Source organism: Pocillopora verrucosa, chromosome 10 (genome assembly GCF_036669915.1).
Source record: "Pocillopora verrucosa isolate sample1 chromosome 10, ASM3666991v2, whole genome shotgun sequence".
Lineage (NCBI taxonomy): Eukaryota > Metazoa > Cnidaria > Anthozoa > Scleractinia > Pocilloporidae > Pocillopora > Pocillopora verrucosa.
In genome coordinates, this window is record NC_089321.1 from 339,065 (window position 1) to 351,778 (window position 12,714).

At 38.3% G+C, this 12,714-nt stretch overlaps 2 protein-coding genes and 1 pseudogene across 4 annotated transcripts in view; 1 reads left to right on the top strand and 2 right to left on the bottom strand.

The window, feature by feature from the left end:
* LOC131769315 (tubulin monoglutamylase TTLL4) overlaps window positions 1-12,714 on the top strand; it is a 44,075-nt gene that overhangs the window by 15,858 nt on the left and 15,503 nt on the right. Inside the window, exons 21-22 of one of the 3 annotated variants that reach the window (XM_059085042.2) lie at window positions 501-564; window positions 1,662-3,426. In XM_059085042.2, the coding sequence (XP_058941025.2) occupies window positions 501-564; window positions 1,662-1,736 (139 nt within the window). In that variant the 3' untranslated portion in view covers window positions 1,737-3,426. Of the gene's footprint in view, window positions 1-500; window positions 565-1,661; window positions 3,427-12,714 lie in introns of those variants that run through there. The other 2 variants (XM_059085043.2, XM_066173664.1) reach the window with 2 other exon arrangements.
* LOC136283988 (low molecular weight phosphotyrosine protein phosphatase pseudogene) lies at window positions 4,419-5,484 on the bottom strand (annotated as a pseudogene).
* LOC136284050 (uncharacterized) lies at window positions 6,731-10,320 on the bottom strand. The gene has a single exon (XM_066173814.1). The coding sequence runs from the start codon at window positions 9,445-9,447 to the stop codon at window positions 7,747-7,749; it is 1,701 nt and encodes a 566-aa protein (XP_066029911.1). The 5' UTR covers window positions 9,448-10,320; the 3' UTR covers window positions 6,731-7,746.

Below are 12,714 nucleotides of genomic sequence, written 5' to 3' on the forward strand. Positions count from 1 at the left end.
TTTCCTCGTTGGCCTAAGAGACAATCTTGAAAACTGCAGTTTGGTTTTAGGTGTGCAAAGGTGATCTTAATAGAAAGTGGCACTTTGCTATACAGTTACATGTTCTCATAAACGCAGATGCACTTATGAAGTTTTAGACCATTTTAACCCAACATTTACCCTAACCTGTTATCAGTTGACAGTCGTTGGGTTAGGGGAGGGGCAGGAGCGTATTTGCTCAGATACCAACAGTGATTCCAAGTTCAGTTTTAAAGTGACAAAGATACTTATGTAAAGCGAAACCGGTTTCTTAACTGAAACGACGGTGGCCACGATGGCCATTAAGGCCCAGGGTGACCATCAGACCTACAGCTCAAACTTCCACCAACCCAGGAGATCTTAGAACTTCATTCTAGGCCACATATACCACAGCAGTTTCAAAAGTAGCTCTCTGATATTTTGTCACAGCCAGCACTAAATAGTATTGTGTCAAGAACCATTATCCGTCTTTTTCTTTCCAGTGCTTCGGCTCCGGTGCTTCTGCCTAAAATAAAGAAGAAGTCAACAAAATCGCACACATCCAAGGTGGGTTTTTCTCAAACTTCTTGTAGAAAGTACAATCTCTTTTTACTGAATACCCCGCTTATTCCATGGGAAGTCACTTCAGTTTTTTTAGCTCCTCCTCACGATACGTTTGTCTTGCTACAACTGAATAACATGCGCTTGATTTCTACTTTGTATTTATGTTTATCTCCTACGTTAAACTTGTTTAACTCAATCGTCCTTAGTTTGGCTCCGTCCTCGTAGTTTTTCATCCTCTTCAAACATCGTGTTTGATTTCCAGGTCAGCCATTCAACTCTACAAAATCGCTCTAACCTAGAAAACTCTAACCGAACGTGCAAGATTCTTAGGGACTCTTCGCGCCGACTGACCTTACCTCAGATCAAAGAGCGTGAAGCAGTTAAAGCGATTTGTTGTACGGTTCTCTGTTTGTTAGTACTAACAGCACTGATTAAAACTTCGAAGAATTCATTCGTACCGTAAAAATAGTCAGTTAGCCACACATTCAGTTAGTTTACCGCTTACACAAGCCGTAAAGCAAACGAACCAACGGTCAAGCCTCGGTGAGGGTTACGGAGCTATTTTATGAACACGGAGCGTAACAAATTACAATTTTTTTTCGTTATGAACACAGCCACGCTAACGCGTTGCCCTGTAGCTTTCGTTCCAATGTTTTGTGACATCATTATGCAAAACTCATTTTTTACGAAGACTGCCAAATATTAGCTTGGTGAGATTTAAAAACGATTAATAGGTAATGATAAACCCCGCTGGAGCATGGAGGGTAGAAGGCATTTTCCTCTTTTCCACTGGACTTTATCATCACACCTCCGCCCACGGGTTTCTGTGATGGCCACCAGCGCCACGAGGAAGACTGAAGACCAGTCAAACCTTGCATAGGGTAATTTAGTATTATCAATTGAATTGATAACGTAAATTAGCCACCGTGAAGAGTTTCGAAGATAAAATTTCGAGAATTAGCCCTTCATCAGAGCGAATGGAGGAATTGTGGGTTGTGTGTATGTGTTTATTTGAAGACCTTGCATAGCCTAACATTCGTAGCCTAACATATCATGAAATTGTTATGCTTGATTTTCAACTTATTCTTTTTTTTCATCAGATGTCTTCCAGCTCGGCCACATCCTCTGAGCGAACCCGGCAGATGCTAAGAGCTCGGATGAAATCGAACATCTGACTAGTGCAGGATAGAGGGCCGCTTACTGTGACAACAACTACCATACCCTCTCTCCCTAGTATTAATCCACAGCCAGTGTGTATCGGAGGGGAGGGTGAAGAGTGCATCCAGAGCCGACATGCGCATTGCACGATTGAGACATGCCCACAGAAGCGAGTTCTTCATGAACTGTTGATTCATCTGAACAGACTCAATTTAAGCTCAGATAGATATGCTTGAGCCTTTAATTGATTCATTTCGAACTGCAAGCGTTCTTGTAATATAAATGTACATATTCATATTTTACGTATACAAAGAGCGAAAAGTGAGAATAGACGTAATTTTCATGAGACATTTAACCCGTGTGGGGTTAGAGCAAACGTGAATATAATGTTTAAAAAAAATCATCACTCTATCGAAGTTCTGTTTGCAGATCTGGAGCAGAAATGTTTATAGCCAAAGCTTTAGAGAACTGCAATAAGGAAAGAAAGGTATTGTTGAGATGATGATACCTTATAAATAATTACTTTCTTGTGCATAATTTCCAAACACCGAATTTTCTTCATGATATTGAACAGATGTATATAACAGTAAATACTTCTTAATGCTTGTAAATCCAATTTCCATGATTGACACAACTTTTTACCATATTCTATCTGTTGCAAGTTTTTCTACGTATTTATGTACTAAATGGAAAAACAATTTCCACAGAAAAAGCTAATTGATATAACTACAAAGGAATTGATAACGAATTAAAAACGCTGCATTTTATCGTGAAACACATAATATAACACAATTATTTTAACAAATAAAAACGATTGTGAAGAATCGTTCGTTGAACTCTGATGTGTGCAGGGGAGAAATTTCAACACAGAGATTCCGAAATGTGTCCATCGAGAAACAAAAATGAATAAGCTTAACACTCAAGTCTCCAAAATGGTTTACCTGCCAAACCTTCGAATGAAAAAAGGAAAGAAATTGAAAAACAAAAGTAAAATAGTGTAAAGAGAATTAATCTTGTGCATGTTGTTAACATAAACTTGTGACGTTTCACGGAAGAGGCTGAACTGGTATATTCTCGACAAAAATATTTCAAACATGGTTGAAGAACTAGAACCAGTACAAGGAAAAGAAAGGTTTTCGTACCATCCAAGCAAGCACAAAAGCGTATTATGAGCGAGCTTATGCCGACTCATCGACTCATACGTATTTGCCTTAAAACGGACAAAGTGGAGGTCGTTTTTCCGCTCGGATTCGGTGTTGATCCAGTTTTGAGTCCATCTCTTTTCATGTACAAGTCCTCTCGCCGTAATGGAGCGTTATATGTTGGGATCTTGAATTATAATGCATCGCAAATTGTAAGTTTCGATCGTAAGTTAGTAACTTGCGATCGAAAACTCGAATGATCCTTAAAAGCCACAACATGAAGTGACAGTCCGTCCAGTACTGGATGATTGATAATTAGTTAACACATGAATAAAAAGGGTAATGGCGATGCTGCGTCATGGGGTATTACGAGATAATTTGGTTCTGTCAACTGACACTCTTATGAAGGACAAACGATGTAAACGTTTGACTTAGAAACTCTTTTCAGCAGCCAATTTACATTATCAACTCAGTTGATAAAACCAATTTATCTGGGCCCAGTTGTTCGAAGGCCGATTAGCGCTAACCCAGGGTTAAATTTTAATCTGCGTTTCTTCATTCCTTTACTCAAAAGCCTTTTTGGGAAAAGTTTCAGTGTCCTTTTTAAAGCATCAAGTAGTCATACTCTAAACAAAAAGAATTCGACTGAATTTTCTTGTAAAGCTTTTAGATCTAAAATCGGATTTCACACTAACCCTGGGTTATCTTAACCCAGCTTTGAACAACCCGGCCCTGGTTTTTAAATATTCTGCGTGATTGCGTAAAAATGTCGCCATCTTTACTGAGTGAACCGATAGTATTTACTGTACTATGATGTTTTTGATGGAATATTTCGGGGAATAAAATCCTTCATTACATTTCTTTAAAAATCACCTGTGATCGTTGCAATCTGATAGACAAATCGCACCATTTTATTTCCTAAATCGCATCTTTATCCCAAACAATGAGACCACTCTACTAAAAATACAACAACCGATCAAATTTCAAGACTTGTTTAAAGAAATCGATCAAATTGCAGGAAAATGAGAGACATTTTGTATCCAACGACTGAATCTCGTGATTTCAACAAATTTGAAATAAAGTGGTAGTTATTTACCATAATAAATTTCGTTATTGCGGTGATCTTAAATCCTGCTTTTTTTTCCTGTGTGTTAAGTTGTCAAAGTCTCCGTGTGCGGCAAAACAAATTAGTGGCGTTGCTTTTGTTTCTTATTCAGTAGCCTGCGGTGAAATAATCAACCAGCCATGTCGTTTAAATCTTTTTCTGAAATTTATTTAAGTCATCGTAGCGGCAAAGGGTCCGTAAGATGCGAAAGATCGTTTGAAAAAAAATTGATGGAGCAAAATTTGAAAGAGATTACTGTCCACAAAACGGGGTAACTCCTGGAAAAATCGTCTTAAGCGCGGTACTTAACAAATAGGTTCCAAGTTGCCGTGCGTCTGTTCAGTAATAGATCACAGAGGACGTCAAAATGTGGTAAGAACAAAAAAGTGACACACTCGGCTGCGCCTCGTGTGCCACTTTGTTCTTACCACATTTTGACGTCCTCTGTGATCTATTACTGAACAGAAGCACGACAACTCGGAATCTATTTGTTTTATACAATAAAGAATTTAAAAAAGTGTTAATGATGACGAAATACGTCTGTCCTCCAATAGATCATAAGTGAGAACCAATTAAAATGCGTGCATAACTGAGCTTATTATATAATTTAGAATAGACCATGAAAAACTATATGTCACTGTGGAGCTTATAAAGTATAAATTCTGAAAATAACAAAAGCTGGTTTTCACAGTATTTGTTTTGGCAGGCACACAACTTAAAAGCTTTCTCTATCTAAAAAGCTAAAAAAAAAAAAAAAAAACGAAACTTGAAAGAACTTTGACCAGTGTTTTGGTCTGTATTCAGTTGTGTGTGTAAATCATGCATGGATAGAAAACATATCGCAATTTCGATGTTTCGTCCATTATTCACTCGTGCTGTGGTATTCAGAGCATCACAATACACGTAAATACACCCGTCGTCATTCCTAAAAACTAATTATTTCCCTTCAGTGCGTCTAATTCGAAGATATTAAAATTACGATTGATAAACCAGTAAGTTCTTCTCTTCTCTAACAGTGTTTCAAAAACTCCACACAGCATCTATAAACATGATCGAACATTTTTTCATAATCTGAAATGTCTCCAAACAAAGGATCGTCTATATTCGACTCTCCTTTGGGGTCATATGTTCCAAACAGTTTTACTTCCGCTGGCGTAGTGCCGTCATTTGGCCTAAAAATTTCATTCAGACGTAGTACATTTCTATCATGAAAGGCCAATATTACATCGAAATGACGAAAATCATCTTCTTTTACTTCTCCTACTCGGTGGTTGCTGGCAATTCCATGTTTCTTCAACACTTGCAACCCTCGTTCGTTCGATGGGAGTCCTTCACCGAAAACATAAGTTCCAGCGCTTTCAATCTCCCATTCGTTCCTACCTTCACGTTCCTGTATAAGGTGCCTTAAAATCGCTTTAGCTGTAGGAGAACGACAAGTGTTCCCTCGACAAACGAACAGGATTTTTCGATATTTAGAATCCGCCATCTTAGATTGCAACAAGGCGAATAAATGCTAAAGTGCCTCTATCCTAATTTGCAGCTTGTTAGAAGATTAAATTATTCAAATTATTCATCGCCCACGCACTGGGAATCAACTAACTTGAAAACATCTGGACACTCTTTCTTTCAAGTTCTCGAATAACGACAGCTATAAACACCGAATTTTATTCAAATCGTTCGAATCCTGTGATGTAACTAACGAAAAGTTTATGTCTCTTTTCAAATGAAGGATACTTATTGGGTAAGAGTGCCTTGCACCACAAACGTGGAGGGGAACAAAGTGGAACGAGCTCGGAGAACAGAAGGCAGAAGCTTAAGAGGGCGGGAGAAGGGATCTAAATGTGGGCGGGAAGCGGGAGCAGAGGCACTCGTTTGTTGTTTCTTACTGCTCATCGACCAGTGAAAAACCTGTACCCAGCAAAGGGATTTTTTTCCACTTAATTCCAATTAAGGTCTACCGAAGCATTAAAGATAATTTCATTCGATAGGAAACATAAAATTGAAGTCAGCCGGTGTAATTAGATACCTCTCGAAGTCGGTTACGTCATACGTCATGAATGAGAGAACATGAAACATGCAAACAGTGTCAGCAGTCGGAATTATTCGGCGAGCAAAGCGAATTGGGTCCAACATCGTCTAAGGCCATATGTGGCAATGAAAAATCAGTCCTCGTTTCTGCAAATATTTATGTTACAATCACATAATCACATAGCTGAATCATACCGCTAGTGAACAAATGTATCATAGAATGTATGAACAACTTTTAAAACTTTCTGCAGAGGTTTTAAAAAGATCTCAATTTCTCGAAGAAATCCAAATAGTTTGAAAATGTGACTTCGAGACCAGCCGAATAATAATGTGCAATAACAGTCTATCAGCGCTTAAACTGAACGCTCAAAAATGCAAACGGTGTAACAATGGATGAGTAGTGACTTGAATCATTCGTTGGAGCCAGTTTTCATACAGCTCACGCCAACAGCTGCTTCCAGCGAAGAGCGAAATTTTAAAAGGATGGATATGCAATTAGTTCAATTAATAGTCCTTTTAATCAAACCGAAGACGGGAGTAATACAAAGAGGGGCAGGAGCTGGGAAACAAAGGGCTGCAAAAGAACTAGAGGTGGGAGAACGTGGTACGGGAAGTTGGAAGTTGTGAGGCAAGAGTCGTATTCGAAGTTCAACGAAATCATGCAAAAAAGAAGAACATAAGGGAAAACAAGAACAAATTCAGCAAGTGGTAAGATTTACTGATTATATTTCAGTTTCCACTAAATACAAAAAATTTACAATTTTCGTTTGCGGGCAAGAGTTCCATTTTGCCCGCTTGAGTAGCCAAGCAGAGCAATGGATTCACATCATCTCACCCGCGTGCTCTGCTAGCAATGAATTAGCATTTATAATTACTGACAAGTTTAGTTTGATCTCCGAGGATGATTATACTAATTTTTTACCATCTAAATTTATCACGCGACAAAGTTCACCGCAGAAATCGGTCTTGTTTGAAAACTGTCACGCAGGAAACAACAGCCAAATAAAATACAAAATTTGATTAATGAAACATTCGACAAGAAAAGCACAAGTGCTCAAAACTACTTAAGCAAACATTGGGCCTATCACAGCAGTAACTGTCCACGCATTACGCTGAAAGGACGGATAAAGGCTAATGTTAAAATCATCGAAAGATAGGAACACCATGATTAAAATATAAAATGACGCACATACGTGTGAGAGAGACTGGATATCAACCCCTTTCACACACACACACACAAGAGAATCACATCAGTTCAACTTCTCCTCAAAATATCCATACATTATCCAGTAAATAGGTAATGAGAATCATAAATAAATATCTCAGCTTATCGCTGTGTCAGACGTGTCACCTTGCCATGACATAAAACAATATTTCCTCGCATTACAAAGAGATATATGGCAGTTACAATGTGCAATTTTGTTAACACATCTAAAGAGGTGAGGACCACAAGCTGTTTTCCAAATAGGCATCATATCTCTAGCTATGCCTGGAGCCATCAATAAACTTCCTACATGATCAATGATGTAATACTTATTTTCCAAGAAAATTTCAAAACTGCATCGCATTAGTTCAATTAAATTCCAACGCATCAAAAGTTAATAAATTGAGGCTATAAAAGCTTTCATTTTGGACATAAAACTTTAGTCTTAAGTTACATCATGCTGTGTGGAAAATAAAGGCATTGTGCTTACTATGTTAATTGCATGATTATTGATGCAAAGCACTTAGTTTGTAAACTAAGCGTGATTTTTAAATAATGATTACTTTGTGTCCTAAACCATCAAGCCAAGTTACTAGTGCAATGCGGCCCTCAGTGGTCACTGCCATCCCTATCAGAGAATAGGACTGTCCCATATTGACAGGAGTACTTCGCACAAACTCACCATCTTTGGTGTACATTTCTATATGCAAGATGTCTGTATCATAGTCCTCATCACCGACCACCACGACATGTTGACTTGCCCTGTGAAATGCAATTTTTGAATGCAACATAGATATTTGCAGATCAAACGTGTTTAGATGGTCACCTTGTTCGCTAAGTATGTGAACACGTGACGGATAGCCTTGTACCACCATAACTCTGCCATCACTTACAGTGGTGATGTCGCAAGGGTTCGTCAAGATTTGTTCTCCAAAACTGCAAACAAACTGACCATCAGTCTCATAAACATCCACAATATGTGCCTGGCTCAAGTTACTCTTCAGTACCATCACTGTACCACTATCACTGACCGACAGTGCACACCGGTCAAATTTACAGCCCATTGTCCTGACGCGAAACTTGTGATGATGATCAGCGGTTTTGTTAAACTTAAAAATCCAGTATGCGTCCTCACCACTATTTTCTTCGACCAGAACATAAATGTTGTCATTCATGTCTGTGGCTAGCCGAACCACCCAGGATTTAATCGATAGCTCTTTACCGCTGTCATCAATAAGAGAAGGAAGTCTGAAACATTGCACAAACTTGCCACTGCTGTCATACACCTTGATTGTCGAGTCACTGTCTGCTACAATATATTGCCCGCTTGAGTTGGTAGCGATATCAAGCGGGAAATTTAACCTGTGCTCCTCTTCGCCATCATGACCAAGTATCCATGGTACACTACAGTTCTCCATACCCTGTTTACAAAGTATTTTTGTTACTCTCCGATCTCGCAACAGATCAACTTTCTCCTTCCCTGTGTCAATCATGGGCAGTAGTGGAAATAATTCTTTTGCAAATGGTTCATTTGTAAATGGTTCTTTAACGTGCGCTGTTTGTGTGACATCGTAGACGACGCGGTTGACAAGACAGACACCGGAAATAACTTTCCGTCGTTCTTCTTTGTTAAATAAACTCTTCATTGCCATGATACCTGTCCTGAGCTGTTCTTGAAAACTTCGCTGAACCACGGGCAGACCGTTTAGCTCTTCAATGCACACTTTACATGGTGCTACAGCATCTGCGGGATGGTCTATTGTTTCTAATACTGTTGCCATGACTCGGTACTGCATTGCTAAGATGCGGTCATTTGGTGATAGCGCTTCATTAGAAAAGGCATCTGTTGCTCTTTCACGAGCACGTTTGAATCTCTTCTTTGCATTAGAGAGCTTTCTTGTGGCAGATTCAGTAAGCTCCAAGTGTTTCATTCCTTCAGCGAGCGACACAGCTTCCGCACAGGCCGCTTGTGCTGTATCCGCGCCATACTCACTCCTCGACCTTTTCTCTTCAAAGACTTCATACAGCAACTCGATTCCTTCTCTAAAGAATCCAATACTCGCTAATAAATCTTTCCTTGATAATCCATCCAGCTTGGACTTCATGTCATCGATTTCTCGCATGATGATGCCGCGAAACTGTTGATCTGTTACGTCGCCATCTTTAAGCTTTTTTGCTGCCTCATCTCTGCCTTTATCCACAAGCCACCCAATAGTCGCTTTGAAAACTGCTGTTATGATCGCAGACATAATGGCAGCTTGGAACTTTGTGATCAGAAGAAATTGGGAGCTTTTTTCAGCGAATCGTCACAATAAGTAACCCCTCAAGCGTCGATGAAAGCAATAGAAAAAACAAATGATGGCAAAATTCAAGAATTATTGCAATTTTGGAATGATAATAGCTGTCAGCCCAGAAAATAAAACAAAACAAAGCATAACAAAGAGAAAGCAATCAAGGAATGCTGGCGTGAAGATTTATAGCCTCTTCGAATAATCCTTTGTTGAAAAGACATATTTGTCTTTGAAAAGTTATGTTGCTCATTGCAGACACTCAAATAGGCTGTTGTGGTCTTAAGTTCTTCCTTTCGCCAACGAATGATAATGTGAGCATTAGAAATCCCTGACAGGTATCAGTAAAAGTACAATCTAAAGCTCTCTTTGTTTGCTTAATAAAGTGTTACTCGTTATCATTGAAATGTTCAGTCACGTCACGGCATCATTCGACTTCTCAATGGAAATGTTGTTTGATGCCCGAGGCAAAAAAGGATGATAATTGTTCATGAATCTTCCTTAGTTGTTAGCTTTGTTCCCAGCTGTAATGTGTTTTACTTATACTGAGTTCTTTCTTTACCTTGTTACCCGTAAATAACTGTTATACCACAACTGGAGCTGGAACGGGTTCCTTCAACCAAATTAGTATTTGGCTACTTATCGGGTTTCGGCCCCACACACGTACAATCTAATTGACTTCAAGAATCTTTGGAATCCCTTCTCACAGCATAGGTTGAAAAGCGAGCCGTGTGAACTCAGAGGGTGAAAGACTGAGTTTATATTTATAGACTCAAACCCATACGCTAAATTATGATTTCAAACCAGATATCGTTATCGCCCAGCTTTGCACTATACAGTTGACAAAGGAATGCTACGGAACATAACCCGTATTTTGTTATGAAGTAATATGTCTCTCATGCACGTCACTGATGTTAGCTTCTTTTGAGTGTTTTATGCATCATTAAGTAGTGCAATGTAATCAGATGATTAGAAAGTGAAAATGCAAGGCGAGCCACTCAGAGCAAAACACAACACAGATCACTTCACTTTTTCAGCAGCGTGTCTCTTTTTACAGTAAGTTTAACCAATCAACAATAGTTATTGGTCTTCATTCAACTTCATTTATTCAACTTCTCAATGGAATGTTGTTTGATACCCGAGGTAAAAAAGGATGATAATTGTTCATGAATCTTCCTTAGTTGTTAGCTTTGTTCTCAGCTTTAATGTGTTTTGAAGTTCTTTCATTCACTTATAGTTCTTTCTTTACCTTGTTACCCGTAAATATCTGCTATACCACAACTGGGGCTGGAACGGGTTCCTTCAACCAAATTTGTATTTGGCTATTTCCCTTGCGAACTGAATTCCCAGTTTTCTGGGAATTCCTAGGAATTCCTAGGAATTCCTAGGAATTCTCAAAAATTCCCAATTATGCAAATGACCCTTGCAAACCGAATTCCCAGTTTTCTGGGAATTTCTGGGAATTCTTAGGAATTCCTAAAAATTCCTTGGAATTCCTAGGAATTCCTAGGAATTCTCAAAAATTCCCAACTATGAAAATTAACTCTGATTTAAAAAGCTTGGAATTACTGGGAATTTCTGGGAAAGGAAGACTCCAGTTTTGTGAGGACTTGGAATCCCTAGGAATTCCTAGGAATTCTCAGCTTTACAAACTACCTATAATTTAAGAAGTGTGGAACTCTCGATAATTTCTGGGAATTGAATTTGAGGCAATTTTGATACCCTGAGGTCCACATAAATTCTAAGAAATTCTCAATACCTTGAATGTGAAGGTTTTAAGAAAAAGAGTAATTTCAGAGGCTTAAAACTTTGGTTCAATAAAAGGTATGCTATACAAAACTTACCAAGAGATATACATACATGTACATGTTTATAACTTAAAGATCATGAAATTTATTACTCAAACTAAGTTTTAGTAAATCTTTACATTAATCTGGATTTTCTCATGAACCAGCTGTCAGTTATGTTAAATGGAAATTGCCAACTTCCACAATAATTAACAATAATTACATTGTTATCTTACTTCCCTAACCTACATTACTGGTTGCCTTTGTTAGAAAACCTTGGAACAGTCAAGCTCAGTTGCCTCAAACGCTGCCAGAGACTTTTTGTTGACAATACTTTTAGTAGAAATTTCATGCCTTAGACAAACAAATTCAACACCTAATTAATCTTTCTTTTTTCATGATTGTTGTTGCTGCTTTTTTTTTTCAGTTTTTTGCTCTATTTTCATGACTAATTGCTGTAATTTGTTTTGCTGTTTTTCTTCTTACAAAACATTTTTGTAAGAAAAGGGGAACATTGACTACCTCTGTCTTGTCTGCATGCCAAATGTTTGCAAAGTGTGTGGATGATCCACAAGTATTGGAACTCTTACAAAAATGTTTTGTAAGAGTTCCAATACTTGTGGATCATCCACACACTTTGCAAACATTTGGCATGCAGACAAGACAGAGGTAGTCAATGTTCCCTTAGAGGAAAAACACCTTTTATATGATGTCTTCAATTTACTTTATTTGAAACTCTGATCTGAAAATATTTGTCAACAAGACTTGTTAGTAGTGAGAAGTACCAACCAAATTTCCTTTCATAACTTAATTTCTTAAATGTCCCAATCACTGGATCTCCCAAAAAATATTACATCTTTTTATTTTTGGTGCAAATTACAAGTCCTTCTTTATATAAAATGAAAAGTGATAGTCACACTTCGATAATAACAGCTCTTAAGTTTACTTGTTGTTCTTCTCTGTCTGTCAGCTATCAACAAGATTGTTTTATACTTCGGGCAGTGCATAACTATTTGTGGACCAGAGTTCCAACGCAGCTCTGTAATCGCATATAGCTACTCCTGTCTCTTGTACAAATGTTTCTCCTTTGTAAGACGCACTCTACTCTGTTGTCAATACTGCTTTAAGTTCATTGGAAACGACTGACTGAGGAATCGAGATGGCGGTGTTGGAACGTGTTGCTGAACGCTTGCTACGGTCAAGCTTTGTAGATTTAGGTACTGGTACACTGGGATCATCTATGTATCTCTTATACTTCCGAATGTGGTATCCTTCTTTTATAAATATGAGGGTAAAAGACGATTTGTAGTCGCATTCAAAACTGTGATTGGCTAGTGTTATTTCTCACCTTGGCCATTAACACAACTCAAGTGAGTTTCGAGTCTTTGTTTCCTCGACAACTTTCGGCCACAAATCGTGCATTTGTAATACGATCGATTCT

Bases quoted from the DNA above. Each gene is read 5' to 3' on its own strand.
- LOC136284050 (XM_066173814.1), bottom strand. From the start codon at position 9,447: ATGTCTGCGATCATAACAGCAGTTTTCAAAGCGACTATTGGGTGGCTT.